The following is a 15,553-nucleotide window of genomic DNA, read 5'->3' as shown; positions in this document are numbered from 1 at the left end:
CGACGAAACAAACGTCGAATACCGCACAAAAGGCTATGGAAACGCCGAAAAAGCGCAAGAGTAGCCAGGAACTGCCCCCTTCATCTAAGGGCACTTCTGAACTACCGGAGGGCTTTTCAGAGGGCGACGAAAACCTTTCTTCGACGTTGTGGGAGCGTTCTAAGCGGTTTGAAGGTGAAGACACTGATTTCCCCCCTCTAGACTATTCAGGGGTCACCCATGAGACCCTTGAAAGACTCCATTCTTGTATGGAGAAAATGGAAAGGTTTTTGGGTAGCCAAAACCCACCCACACCCAAAAGACCAAGAGAATGGACCCAGGATGACCCTAGGGTCAAGATTCCTAGGCTGTTTCCCCCTTCTACAGACGCATATGACCTCACTGAAGAGGAGCAATACCTCCAGGAAGATGAGTGTTTGGGTGGAGAGGAAGAACATGAGGAAGAGGGGTTTGAAGAAGATCCTTACACTAGTGCAGGAGCTTTTGAAGAAGATACAGCTACCTCGCAGCCCTGGCAATCCCCATCAGTGCAGCCTTGGCAATCCCCATCAGTGCACTCAGACCCTGATGTCTTTCACCCTTCTCCCAAGGATTCACCTATTGGAAACACCTCCCCCATAGATGACCAACCTTCACTTAATGCACTATTGCGCGAGGCAGCAGCGCATTTTGAAATAGACACAGGGGAGACTCTTCCTGACATAGACTTTGTAGAAAAAGTTATTAAAGAAAAAGCCCCGGTTAGTCAGTCTATTCCGCTCCTGGCTTCTATAAGGAGAAGAATAACTCCTTCCCTTTCCAATCCGGCCTTAGTCAGAGGGGTCAACCCTCGGATAGAAAAGCTCTTCAGCCCTTCGTCCTCATACCCTTTGTACATCAGAGGACATTCTATTCCGGACTCCCTTGTAGTTACTAATACAAGAAAAAGAGCGGGGGTACCACTATCCACTAGTGAGGCACCACCTGACAAAGAGGGCAAGAAGCTCTATGCACTTGGGAAGAGAATCACAACCTCCGCCACCTTCTCGACTAGGATTGCAAATAACAATTCCCTACTAGCTAGCTACGCAGATGCACAGTGGAGCAACCTACGCAGCGAAGCAGAGGACGCACCAGAACCCCTGCGTTCACACCTGCTAGCTATAATCTCAGAGGGAACTCTTGTAAACCAGGGCATCGTAAAGAACTCCTTAGATGCCGCAGAGACGGCTGGCCGTTCCCTGGTTCAGGGAATACTTCTCAAACGCCATGTCTGGCTGGGCAATTCGGGATTTAAGCCGGAAACCCAGGCTTCCCTGATAAATAAGCCCATAGAACAAACACATCTGTTTGGGAAAGCAGTTGATGAGGCCCTAGAACATGCGAAGAAAGAGTTTGATACCATCAAGACTCTTGACCAAATTTCTAGGCCCCCTAACAGACGCAGCTTTGGCAATAGACGCTCCTTTCATGGCCAACGCCAGCAGCAAAACCAACAGCAATTTTACTCTGCTACCAACTGGCCCTCTAACCAAAGCACCCAGTTCAGTCAAAGAGGCCAACGTCGTGGCAAAGGAAGCGGTCGCGGCACCAGCCCCAAAGGTCCCACGCCCAATACCAACAAATGACCCGAAGATTCGGGTCCCCTCCCATGCATCACCGGTCGGGGGCCGGCTAACATCGTTCCTTTCAGCATGGGAGGGAATAACGTCAGACCGCTGGGTATTATCCACCATAGCCCACGGATACTGCATCGAATTCAACGGTTCCCCGAAGTACAGACCCCCACGGAACCGACACATGACACCGGAACACCTCACTATTCTTCTTCAAGAAGTAGAAGAGCTACTGAAAAAGAAGCTATAGAGGCTGTCCCCCTATCTCAGGTAACAGAAGGTATTTATTCAGTGTACTTCCTTGTACCCAAAAAGGATTTAACCATGCGCCCTGTATTAGATCTGCGCCCAGCGAACAAGTTTGTCAAACCCCAAAAGTTTCGTATGGTGACCTTGCAGGAAGTAATCCCACTGTTATCACAGGGGGATTACATGACAACACTAGACATGAAAGATGCATACTTTCATATTTTAATGTTGCCAGCGCACAGAAAATACCTCAGGTTCAAGATGCAGAACAAACACTACCAGTTCAGAGTACTACCCTTCGGGATAGCATCTGCACCAAGGGTATTCACGAAAGTACTGGCAGTGGCAGCGGCCCACCTGCGCAGGTAATCCATCCCGGTATACCCTTACCTCGACGACTGGCTCATAACAGGGGATTCTTACGAAACATGCTTCTCCAATACCCAAAAGACCGTAGACCTTTTGTCCCAACTGGGCTTCTCCATCAACGAAAAGAAGTCCATCTTAGACCCCAGCCAAATCAAACAATTCCTAGGGGCTCTAATTCGAACAAAGGACGGCCTCGTCTTCCCCTCCAACGAGAGGGTCCAAAACATGCTGTTTCAGATCCCCTATTATGTGGCAGGTCCAGAGGTGACGGTACGCAAAGCAATGCGCTTGCTAGGGATGATGGCGTCATGTATTTATTTGGTACCTCACGCGCGCTTGCGCATGCGCCCAATGCAAGAGTGGCTCTACAGCCAGTGGTGTCAGGCCAGCGGACAATGGGATGATCTAGTGGTGGTCTCGCAGGCCTTGGTTCTCTCGCTACGGTGGTGGACAAAAGAAAACCTGTTATTAGGGAAAACTTTTGCCACACCCGCAGTGGAAGTCACTCTTACCACGGACGCATCCCTTACAGGATGGGGGGCTCACCTATCCCATCAGACTGCTCATGGAGTGTGGACCCCGAGCTTAACATCCAAGCATATAAACCTGCTGGAACTACTAGCGGTGTTCAAAGCACTGAAAGCCTTTCAGGAACACTTACAAGGAAAGACAGTGATGGTCCTCACAGACAGCACCACAGCCATGTACTACCTCAACAAGCAAGGGGGCACTCACTCTCCAGGACTGTCCAAGCTGTCCCAGAATATATGGAAGTGGGCTCTCAAACACAACATGTTCCTACTATCACAACATGTACCAGAGGAACTCAATCTGCTAGCAGACAAACTCAGCAGAGACTTCCCCCTGCCCGAAGAGTACGAATGGCAATTGCACGAAGACATCGTCTTCGACGTCTTCACGCAATGGGGATTCCCGGAAATAGACCTGTTCGCAACTCTGGAGAACTCACAATGCCAAAGTTACGCCTCCAGGTACCCCCAGAACCAGTCCAAGGGGAACGGTCTGTCGATTCAATGGTCAGGGAAATTTGTTTACGCCTTTCCCCCCCCGACTCCCCTTCTCAACAAAGTGGTGCACAAGATGCACCAGGAGCAGGTTACCATGATACTAGTGGCCCCAATGTGGGCCCGGCAGCCATGGTTCGCTCACTTGATGGAGATGTCCCTATCTCCCCCAGTGAAACTTCCCTGCCCGTACAACATGCTGTCACAGGACAAGGGCAGGACACTGCATCCATGCCCTCAGACCATGAACTTAGCAGCCTGGCTCCTGAGATCATAGAATTTGGACATTTACAACTCCCACAGAGATGTATGGACATCCTCAGGGAAGCCAGAAAACCTAATACTCGCCACTGCTATTCTAGCAAGTGGAAAAGATTTGTCATCTGGTGTAGAGGTAAGAGCATCAACCCGGTTGACTGCTCTCCCACTAACATTGTTCTGTACTTGACCCATTTACTGGATTCAGGTCTAGTGTTCAATTCCATTAAAGTCCACCTAGCAGCACTTTCTGCATACACCACTTCCCAACTTAAAGTGTTGTGGTGGAAGATACCAGTTATCAAGGCCTTCATGGAGGGGGTAAAGAGAATACACCCTCCGATAGCTAACCCAGCTCCCGGATGGGACTTAAATGTGGTACTTTCTAGACTCATGGGCCCTCCTTTCGAACCCATGCACAAGGCAACTCTTAAAGACCTCACTCTTAAAACTGCTTTCCTAATAGCTATCACCTCCATTAGGAGAGTAAGTGAACTACAGGCTCTTTCTGTACTAGACCCCTTCGTAACAGTTCACAAGGATAAGGTGGTTCTACGCACACACCCAAGGTTTGCACCAAAATTCATCTCGAAATTTCATGTAAACCAGTCAATAGAACTACCAACGTTCTTTCAAAACCCTTCCAGCTTGGGAGAAAAAAGTCTGCATACACTAGATGTACGCAGAGCTGTCATGTTCTACATGGAAAGAAACCAGACCACTGAGAAAGACTAATCAGTTCTTTGTCTCTGTGGCAGCAGGAAGAGAAGGAGATGCAGTTTCAAAGTCCACTATATCTAGATGGATTGTTCAATGCATCACTCTCTGTTACACTCTTGCTAAGAGAGAACTACCCTTCAAGCCAAGAGCACATTCCACTCGAGGCACTGGGGCTTCCGTAGCGTTCATTGCAAATGTTCCCCTTGAGTCCATCTGCAAAGCGGCTACCTGGAGTTCTGTGCACACCTTTACAAAACACTACTGTCTAGATGCACACTCTAGATCTGACTCCCAGGTGACACAGGCAGTATTAAGACATCTTTTCTCTACTGTTCCTTCTCGTAACCCACCGCCAACTCCGGGTACTGCTCGCTAGTCTATGCACAGCATGTGATTCTAAGCAGATTAACAAACATCAGAAGACAATGCATTACTTACCGTAAAAGCATTTCTGATGGTTGTATCTGCTTAGATTCACATGCGCCCACCCTTCCTCCCCGCTCGGATGGAAGGAACATAGACATCCTTTTCTATATTTCTCTTTTCTGTACTCACTCACGTCTAAAAGGCTCCCTCACGGCAGAAAAATCCAAACGGAGGGACCTCGACGCGTGAGCAATTGTGGGTACAAGGCACGTCACTATAGGGATAGTGTTACAGACACGCCTTGTCGACGTCCCCTTTTCGACTACGAAAAACAAAATGCAATACTCCGCAGTGACCACTGGATGTCGGACCTATGCACAACATGTGAATCTAAGCAGATACAACCATCAGAAATGCTTTTACGGTAAGTAATGCATTGTCATCGTGTGGTTGGAAAAGAGTAATTGGAGACTGGAAAAGCCCTAGCAGGTTAGTGAACCAGGCAAACAGTGAGTCTTACCAAGGAGAGAAGTGAACTTGCATTTGGGAAACAATAGTGTGATATCCTGGCAAAGGAGAAAACAAGGCATGAAAACTGAAGTGATATTCTGGCAAGGTAGTAAACCAGGCGTGTGAAGGCAAACAAACCTGAGGTTGTGCACCGGAGCTGCAGGTGAGCATGTGTATTCTGAAAAAAGACCCTCTGGGGCTTTTTTGACCTGTTTTCCCCATTTTGAATCCCCTGCCCAGGCCCCACACCACGCTTGTTCCCCTGACCTTCTTGGTTCCTTTCCCGGCCCTAACTCCCACCTACTAGCCCGCCCGACCCCTGATTGGCCGTCTACATCCTTTATACTAGCCTACCCAGGGCAGCCCTCTGCCCGTGCAGCCCCTGCCGCTGAGAGCCCTGGGGCAAAGGGCGGCTCCAACTGAAGCGGCTCCAGGTTATGTCTGTAGGTGTCAGAAGGGGAAGCCAGTGGCCAGCTGTCAACCAGCAGCAACTAGTACGGTAGGACTGGCCTGGTTGGGGAGTAGAGCACTTACTCTACCCTGGAAGCCCGGCCACTTAGCAAACCTGCCTACACCTGTACAATACTGTGATCAATTTCCTCTGCCATCTTCTCTCCCACTATACAGGACTCTCAAATCTAGCTGTGTTAAGTCTTGTAATCAAATTGCATTGTAAGGTAGCTGTGTTTAGTCTTGTACTCATATTGCATTGTTAGGTAGCCGTGTTTTGCTCTTGTTTTCAAATTGCATTGTTAGGTGTAGACCTCTCTCCCACTATAGAGGACACTCAAATCTAGCTTTGCTTTGTCTTGTATTCAAATTGCATTGTTAGGTGTAGGCCTCTCCCCCGCTATACAGGGCTCTTAAATCTAGCTGTGTTCACCCTGCAAACAAAGGTAGTGCTGTTCTACCTTGCACTCAACCTGCATCGTGAAACTTCGGCCTCAATCCAGAACGGTCATCTAGGCGCCATGTCACTCACAAGCCACAATAGTGCAGCTCCATGGCGCACCACTAGCCCCAACTAGACCCACTGCAGTCTTTCACTACCCCTGCTATCACACAGCCCAACCCCCTCCATAGCGCACCTTTAACTTTCATCCCTCATCCCCCTTCGTTCCCCGCTCCTACCACACCCTCCCTCCTCATACTGTCACGCTCTCCCCCACCCGTAGGTCCTGCTCTGCACAAGTAAGAGCAGCAAGATGAAGAGACGGATTAGATAGCATCCCCCCACGGAACACACCAGAGAATCCAGCAAGACACATAAATGGCATATCACACTCCAACGGCACCAGCAACCAACCCCCGACACCTCCCACTCACATTCTCCCCATCCAACCACACACCACTCCCAACTCCCACTTCCCCTCACTTTGCGTAGCAAGAGAAGCTCTAGCCAATACCCCACTATCCAGAGAACCACCCTCTCTCTCTCTCCCATACACCGATGACCGCAGATAATGCGAGGAAAGGGTGAGACCGTGGGCACCTAATTCCCCCCCCTAGCAGCACCCATTCTCCGACACAGTTCGCAACCGCTACCACCGCAATATAGGAGCAAAACCTCACCACCCGCACACAACCCAGTCCTAGCTTTTTTCCCTGTCCCCTGTCCACCCACTCCAACTACTCCCTCATCCCCTCCTCTCCCTTCCGATCCCCCCTCCACGATTCCCCACAGCAGACTACACTCTTCCCCCTTCCCCCCATGCTACCCATCCTCAAAGGCGTCCCACCAAATATCCTGCACCCTCATCAACGCCAGGTCTGTCTCCAAAAACAAACTCCACATCTACGACCTCATCACAGAAGAAAACCCAGACATCCTTTTCATTACTGACACCTGGTTCTCGGATGCCTACGTACCTCTCGCGCATGAGACCTTCCCACCTAGTTACACTCTCACCGTTCGGAACAGATCACGAAGGGGAGGTGGGCTTGCAATATTACACAAAGACCATTTCAAACTATTAACCAAGCATACTTTCACCAGCACCACAGACTACGAATCCCTCCTGGTAAAACTCCAACTCGCACCATCCGCCTCACACAGCTTCCTACTCATCTACAGAGCCCCCGGCTATAACAAAAACTTTGCAGACACATTTGGTGAAGCACCTCATCCAACACCCAACTCTCGCCATCCTAGAAGACTTCAACATATGGTTCGACTCACCTTCAAACCCTATGACCAGGTCACTTACAGACAGTCTAGATCCACTCAATCTTAAACACCACACATACACTCCCACCCACACGAGAGGCCACACCCTCGATGCAATGTTCAGCACTGCAATCGTATCTACCCAGCTCCTGCACCCCCTGTCATGGTCTGATCACTCAGCACTCTGTTTAACCATACCACTCAACACTGTGGTCAGCGGCCAACGCCCAACACATCCACCTACCAACCGCCCCTCTACTTTCCCATTATGAAACAAAGTGGTAATCACGCCAGATCTTGAATTATCACTCTGCAACTCCCTCAATTCACTCTTCCACGCGGAAGGACCCCCAGCAATAGACTCCTTCGAACTCTGGCTTACCAGTGCCCTCAAAACGTCCCTCGCAGAGATCTGGACCAACGCTGAGGTGGTTCACTCCCAATCTGAAAACTCTCAAGCACTGTCTGGAACGGGCCTGGAGAGCCGACCCTTCAGCCCAAAACAAAACCGCCCTTGCGAGGACAACCAGAATTAACAGATTGGAAATCAGAAAAAGCAAGAGTCATTCTATGGGAACCAAATGCAAAATTCTCACAACCCAAGTAAGGAACTACATAAAATCATAGCAGAATTCAAATCCCCCTCATGCTCTCTTGCCTGACCACACCAAGCTCCGAAGCCTTAAGCAATAGCCTCTCAATCCACTTCTACAATGCCGCCAATGAAAGACACGCCATCCACGCCAAACTATAAAAATCCTACCACCACCCACTCACCCGCAGCACCCCCCACACAAACCCTGCCACAATCACAATCTTCTTTTGACTCTTTCTCTCCCATCACACACTAAGAATTCCTGTTGCTGGTAGCAGTCGGCCGCCCTTCAGGCTCCCCGGAAGATCTGTGCCCACCCACAATCCTCAAAAAAATACTAACTGCCAGCTGTGCAGGCAACGTTGCACGCACAATCCTTAACCACTCTCTCACATCAGGATCTTTCCCGAAAGCCCTAAATACATCCTACACCAAACCCATTCTCAAAAAAAAACACGCTTGTCCCACTTCTTCCCCAAAACTACTGACCTTCAATAAGCGGTTCCTCGCCAAACTGATTTACTGTGGGGCCTACAAACAGCTCAGCCAATTTGCAGAGGCCAACAACCTCCTAGAGCCAGCACAATCAGGTTTCAGACCACTAAGGGGAACGGAAGTGTCCCTAGTCTCCATCTGGGACGACCTAAAAAGAGCAGCCGACGCAGACGGCTGCATGGCTCTCATCCTGCTAGACCTTTCCGCAGCCTTCGATAACCTTGATCACTCGATTCTATTAGTCAGACTACAAACACTAGGAATCAAAAGCACAGCCCTTTCGTGGATCTCCTTCATCTCTAGCCGGTTGCAAGTCATGCACCTCGACCAGTTCACATCCATATCACGCCCAGTTTGTAAAGGTGTTCCCCAAGGAGCGTCCATGTCACCGCTAATCCTCAACTTCTACATTCAACCCATTCCCGCAAGCATCCGCTCGTACAACCTTACCTGCTACAACTATGCAGATGATACCCAGATCATCCTCAAAACCCCGAATTCTGAAGGATCTCGCAGCCCAGACCTGTCATCGTGCCTCTCTGATATTGATCACTGGATGACGACCAACTACCTCATCCTCAACACTGGGAAAACCGAAATCCTACTCTGCGGGAAAACTTCAATCATCCCCCAAACAATCCCGTGGGCTGAATCACTAGGACTAGCACCGGCACCCTCAAACGTGGTTAAAAACCTTGGATGCACATTTAACTGCAATTTATCCCTCACCCCACGCACCACCAGCGTATCCAAAACCTGTTTCTTTCACTTGTGTATCCTCAGGCGGATTTTCCCTTACCTCACCTATTCCCCCCCCCCTCCGTTTTTCTCGGCCATCAACTCCATCATCCTCTCCCGTCTTGACTATGCAAACTGCCTCTACCTAGGAGCCCCGGCATCCCAACTAAGGAAACTCCAAAGAATCCAAAATGCGGCAGCACGCCTGCTCATTAACCTGCCCGCCAGAGAACACATCAGCCCTACCCTGAGAGTCCTCCACTGGCTCCCTACTGCTCGACGCATCACCTTCAAAGCCATGTGTATCACCCATCGTGCAATCCACAACACCGGCCCTGAATTCCTCGGAGACAAAATTGTCCCATACCAACCTTCCAGCAACCTCCGATCTCGCACCACATTTCGCCTAGTGATCGCATCCCACAGCTGCATAAGACTTGGCGGCTCCTCCTTCTCCGTCCAGGCACCAACCATCTGGAATTCCATTCCCTAACACATTTGAAACATTGAAAACCACCTGAAATTCAGGAAAGCCCTTAACACCTGGCTCTTCCCAATAAGCCACTACACCCCATGAATACACCTCTAATAAACTCCACTGCTTTCAATCATAACTCGGAGGCCGGCAGCTCTCACAACGGTTTCACCCGACACACCACCACATACCGCTCAACAACACTACCAGCCGACTATTACTTCAGTTAAGCCAGCAGCCTTTGCTGTGGCTACTCTCACTACATAATCAACGCGCCCCAGCTCCCCAGGTCACATGAGACAAGACTAACAAAGATAACTAGCACAGGGTAGCACACACCCATAACTAAAAGTAATCACTGCCACTGTTAACCCGCATCACTCATTCAGGAAGCTCCCAACACTAGCAATCCCCCTCTACAAACTTATTTTCAAATCTAGGTACAACAAACCATCGATGATATTTTACAGATATCTACTGTACAATAGGCGGAAACCTACGGCCTTGTTAAGCCTAGGCAAGTATTCTCGAATCTAGGTGTAGCCTCCTCCGTTTGTCTATTCTATATTGAGGCCTTCCTGCACTTTGAAACCTGGGCCTCCTGCCCTCCATACAGGATTCTCAAATATAGGTGCAGCCTCCATCTTTGTTTACTGTATGATGGAATATACTGCATTGTGATACCCAGGCCTCTCTCCCACTATACAGGACCCTCAAATCTAGGCGTAGCCTCAGTCTATGTTTACCATATGCTTAAACCTTCTGCACTGTGAAACATAGGCCTTTTTTCCACAATACAGGATTGTCAAATCTAGGTTTAGGCTCCATCTCTGTTTATTATACTCGGATACCGGCTACAGTATGAACCTAGGCCCATTGCTATAGGACTCTCAATTCTAGACCTGGACAAATAATCAATCTCGCAGTTTACGGTACGTATATATCTCACACCACTGGTGTGGACACAGTCCGTAGGCACGGCCAAACATCCATGCATGATAGAATACGGCTACGGCTAAAGCACATCCGGCCTAGTTTCACACATAGCCGTCCAGACTGAAACACCTGACGTACCTCAACACCTCTGCCACTAGCATACAGCAGCCACCACCGGAAAGGAACCCGGTATAGCTGGCCCCACATAGACTCTCTCAACAATAGCAATCTATCTCTAACCCTCTAGAGCACCCACCCATGTGCCTGACCTCTCCTGGGCTGCGTAGTCTAGCCTTGCCAGCCACCCAAGTCTTAGAACGGCAACATGCACACAGGCATCTAAGCTAAACTCCCTAGAATTTCAAACCACATCGACTACCGTCACCATGGGCGTTCCGACCAAGGAAAAAAACCCATTGAGGCCACACAAGTGGTGAAAGTGCGCTGTATAAATAATCAATACAATACAAGGGAAGACTCATACCCCTTTTAAGGATCCGAGAGAAAATCACAAATACCCTGGCAGGAGAGTACAAGTGGACAGAGTATGAGAAATTGAACGTTATAAAGACCTGCATGTTTGAAGGAAACCCAGAGGAAGACTCATGCCCTTTGAGTATAGTTGAATAATTCTAAAGAGACATTTTTGAACTACCAGAAGGACTCTGGGGGAACGGAGTCCCCTTTCCTGGTGGAACTTTATTTCTTTTCTTTCTGCACTTTTTTGAAACCTTTACGTTTTGGAACTTTAAAGGAAAGCCATGAGCGTCCTGACACAGATGTTCCTTAGTTTTGTTGAGGCAGGGAAACCCCTCTTAGGATTAGGGATTTATTTGTATTTATTTATTTTAGATAGGATTTCCCCCTTCCCTCTTATTGTTTTGAAAAATAAGTCTATAACCAATAACTAACATGCCTGTGTCCAAGTCTTACTCTTGATTCCCATACGGTACTGAAGGCCTGCCTTACTGCTGCATCTGCTCCAAGTCGCCATTGGTATTGGTATTTGTATTGGTGTAAACCTCTGCAAAGCACTCTGGTGCTTCTCGAAGCTAGGTCCGCCCTCAATAAATACCATAGTAATAAAAATAATCATTGGTAGTCTGTCACTGGAATGCCTTGCATACCAACATCTGATATACTGTAAATCTGGTGATTGCATTGTACATCAGCTTGCTAAAATTAAATTTACTTGAACTCCTGAAGCATTTCCTGCTGCACAGTTTGTTTACATAACCAACTGAATTACATCATTCTAGCTGGTGCTCAAATGGAATTCAGTAGGAAAATCAGTAAACTCTTTCCATTCACCATGGGGGCTCTATTAATTAACTAATTTGAATTGGAGCACTGTGTGCCACAAATAGTTGTAAGCATTAGTTATATATATCTTTTTAATTTGTAGGTATGCTTAATCTTTTTTTTTTTAATTTTCTTTTTTTTGTTTCCTATGGCACCACTCAAAATGTTTCTTCAATGTTGCTTATTTGCAGAGACAATATGGCTCCATACCCCAGAGACAATTCACACCATAATGGCCTGTACAGTTGTGACCGGAATGCCATGGGGCCATCCCATGTAGCACAGCCAATAGGAACCTTAAGAACCAGTAACTTGCCAGAAGAATTGCGTAAGTTTGCCAAATTGTATACTTTCTATCATAGTTATTGCATTTCTCTGGTGCCGTGCTTTTGTCAGTGGCCAGTCTATCAGTTGTGTTCCTATTCCCTCTCAAAAACCCATCCCAGGCAATGCGCGCAGATGGTTCTTTTTAGGAATATTATTCTGGAGATGTTGTAGAACGGCACGCAAGATGATCGCCTTATCTTGAGGCGCCCACAGCCCCTCAGCCTGATCCCAATCTGCACCCAACAAATCCTAATTTAAAAATGTAAGCACTTGAACGCTCAAACTGTATTGGTACAACGACCAAAAGCTGGCTGGTCCTGCCGGCTCTTATTCTGGTGCTTCGGTGGCATCCACCGTGCCATCGGAATCCCTCTTGGAGATGACGTCTGTTGGATTGGCTGATCTGAGCGTTCTTCAGTAGGCCCGCGACTTGCTCCGTTCAGGAGGCCGATCTCGCAGGCTACTTTCTGCCCTGATTGCAAACCGTGCAGGAGGGCATTGCATGCTGTGCATGAGGGCCTTGCGGGCTGATGCTCCCTGGACCCCGGTTCTTGCCAGCCATTGTGCGGTTGCTTGGAGGCTGCTGGCAGTGCACCTCAATACGCTCTTCCATGATGGCCCGGTGCCATATTGGTAGAGTCTATGGGCATTTTATAGAGACTGGAAGAGATGTGGGGCAGGGTTGGCAGCCTCCCGTGCCACATTACACTACGGACGTGGTGGAGAGTGAGTGTTGGATTACTGAGCAGACTGGGCTGTGAGTTTATTTGGATCCTGCTGCCCTCGCTGACCCAGTAAGTGATCCATATTAAACAAAGGGACTGGGAGCGATATGAGACTTTTCCTGGGCCACCATAGCTTCTGTAAGCACTGTAAGGGTGGAGAATAAAGGCTTGGACACAAAAGTAACATAGTTTTGGTTATAAACTTTTATTAATGAGTAAAAAGGTTGGGAAACTGCCTCTGTGTCCCTAAAGCTAAGAGGGGTTTCCCTGCCTCAAAAAAGATCTAAGGAAAACGTCAGAATGTCAAACGAATATTAGTCACTGTCATGTCCCAAAAAGCCTGCTTCTAATGAATTGTGTCCTCCCACGTATTCCTCATCTTTGATATTCAATATCCAGCTTCAGCTGCTTCGGAAAAAAGATTTTCAGCAGAGGGCGCTGTGCATCGATGCTGTCGACTCAATGTCCGTCGAGGGCCTTGGGGATGATGTCATTGAAGGCATATATAGCACATGCAACACAAGGAAAAGGAGGGGTCACGTGGACCACACCGCTAAACAAATCAAGCGGGGCAAATTGCTCTCAGTATAGGAGCTCAATGCGGGGATAGGCCAGATCAAGGATAATATAAAATCAATCAATCTTTATATCAAATTGCATTAAACATAGTGCTGAATCCATGGATAAACAGCATAAAAACAAACAATGTCAAATATCTACAATTAAGGTGCATAGTTATTTAATGAGTCTCCTGTAATACAGGGTAGACGTAAAGTGCATAGTGCAGATGCAATTTAGAAATATGGTGCACCAAAGCACTCTCCAGTGTCAATAGAAATGACAGCAAGTTCAAAATAACAATATGCAAAAAAAGGGAAAAAAAGAAATAGGGAGGGGGCAAAACACAGCGGGGATATAAGCACACAATAGTGTCCCTTATGAGATTCTAATACAGTCCCCAATTCCATAATATGTTTAAAATAATCTGACAAGTAAAATGTGCAATGAAGTGAAAAAACAATGCATTACTTGTCAATATTCCGACCTAAACAGTCAACGACCAGTACGTAGTGCAGCTATCCTCCATCTTATGTGCTGCACTGGTATCTGAAAATAGGTAGTTTCGACGACCTGCAAAAAATGTCTAAGGCGTCTTTCTCTTTACCACGAAAGAGAGAGACGGCTTGACAGTCGTCTTCCTCAGGACAGGACAGAAATGGTTATAGTTTATTAAGAAAGAAAACAGTTTTAAACAGACAATAGATGGACATCTTAATGTTGTTTCATGTGTCCTTTCATAGCCTGATTCTTCCTCTGTATGTATGAATGGTTGAAGCGTCCCATCTGAATCCGATTCATAACTAAGTTACATCAAAGAAATAAAGGAAGAGGCGAAAGAAAGAATAAAAATACACAAGTTAAAAACATCAAAGTTAAAAAATCCTTGACCTGACCTAGCAACCCCACAGTAACTCCATACAAGCAATAGAGATCTTGTTCTTGACAGCAGTTCAACAACATACACAAAAATCTTAAAGTCAAAATGTGGAGACCTTTTATAAGTGGAGGGACATGCAAAAACATACCGTCCCTCATCCCATGCCGCGAGTATACAGTAAATGAATCCGACCAGGCTGGTAACAGGGAGAGGAGAGCCTTAATTATTCAGGGTACTCACTACGATCCCAATGGCATGTCTGCTAAACTACAAAATAGAGCACCCTAACAGTTCAGCATTCAGCTAGGCAAGAGTCCATACCTTCCAAATTGAAGAAAACCACTCTTCCTGAGTGGGGCCACAGAGGGAAGAACAGAAGAGGAGAGGAAGCCCCTCTATTCCGGAGCACAGATGTCTTAATGAGATGGAGTTCCAATATGAATGAACTCTGTGTAAGTGCCTCCTGCGCGATGTATGGCGCTACAGGCATAGCAAGAAAAAAGAGAACAAAAAGGGGAGAAAAAAGAGCAATGAAAAAACCAGGGGTAAATAAATCAATCTAGAGTTGAATAAGTGCAAACCCCGCCAATTAGTGCAAAAGCATAAGCCTCAGTGCATCATGAATTATTTAGAAAGAGCCGTATCAGCCCATCTGTCGATAGATTTAAAAAAAAGGAGGTTGGGTTAAACAGCAAATAGCCTTACTCATGTATTGTTTTTGATCTAAAGGAGGAGCTGTCACTGAAGCGTACATAGCAGGTGTGAATCGCAGCCTTTTTAAACTGTCAGGTCATATATTAGAAAACCGCAGTTGGTTAGAGTCAGGACCCATTAGATTCACTAGGAATCTGCCGTGAATATGCAGTGGCTTGGCAGTGAATATAAAAGCATTACTTTACACACGCTTAGAGAGAGGAGTATAAAGGGGCACCTTGCTCTAAATCCCGATACTTTGGTTAGAGTCGGGACCCATTTGATTCACTAAGAAGCTGCAGTGAGTGTGCAGTGGCTTGGCAGTGAATAGGAAAGCATTACTTTCCATTAGTTTAGAGAGCGCACAGTGTACAGGAGCCCCCTGCTCTGAAACCCGATACTTCCACATTAAAGTGGGATCGGGTTCAGAGAAAGAAAATCATTTCGGCGGCGGCAAAAAGTAAATATGGGGGATAACCCCTGGCCGTGAGTCTGGTGGAGATAATTTGGAATTAGGTCACAACTGCGATGAGCTCAAATGGTGGGCATTGGAACTTGTGATAGGGACAG

At 47.4% G+C, this 15,553-nt stretch overlaps 1 protein-coding gene across 2 annotated transcripts in view; it reads left to right on the top strand.

The window, feature by feature from the left end:
- The window catches only part of TRAF3IP2 (TRAF3 interacting protein 2), a 436,145-nt gene that overhangs the window by 244,491 nt on the left and 176,101 nt on the right, over nt 1-15,553 (top strand). For both annotated transcript variants that reach the window (XM_069607776.1, XM_069607777.1), the window contains exon 4: nt 11,992-12,128. In XM_069607776.1, the coding sequence (XP_069463877.1) occupies nt 11,992-12,128 (137 nt within the window). The remainder of the gene's footprint in view (nt 1-11,991; nt 12,129-15,553) is intronic.

This window comes from Ambystoma mexicanum, chromosome 4q (assembly GCF_040938575.1).
Source record: "Ambystoma mexicanum isolate Mex_15411 chromosome 4q, UKY_AmexF1_1, whole genome shotgun sequence".
In the NCBI taxonomy this organism is placed as follows: domain Eukaryota; kingdom Metazoa; phylum Chordata; class Amphibia; order Caudata; family Ambystomatidae; genus Ambystoma; species Ambystoma mexicanum.
Note: the sequence above shows the minus strand (reverse complement) of the source record. Positions and strands in the feature narration are given on the sequence as shown.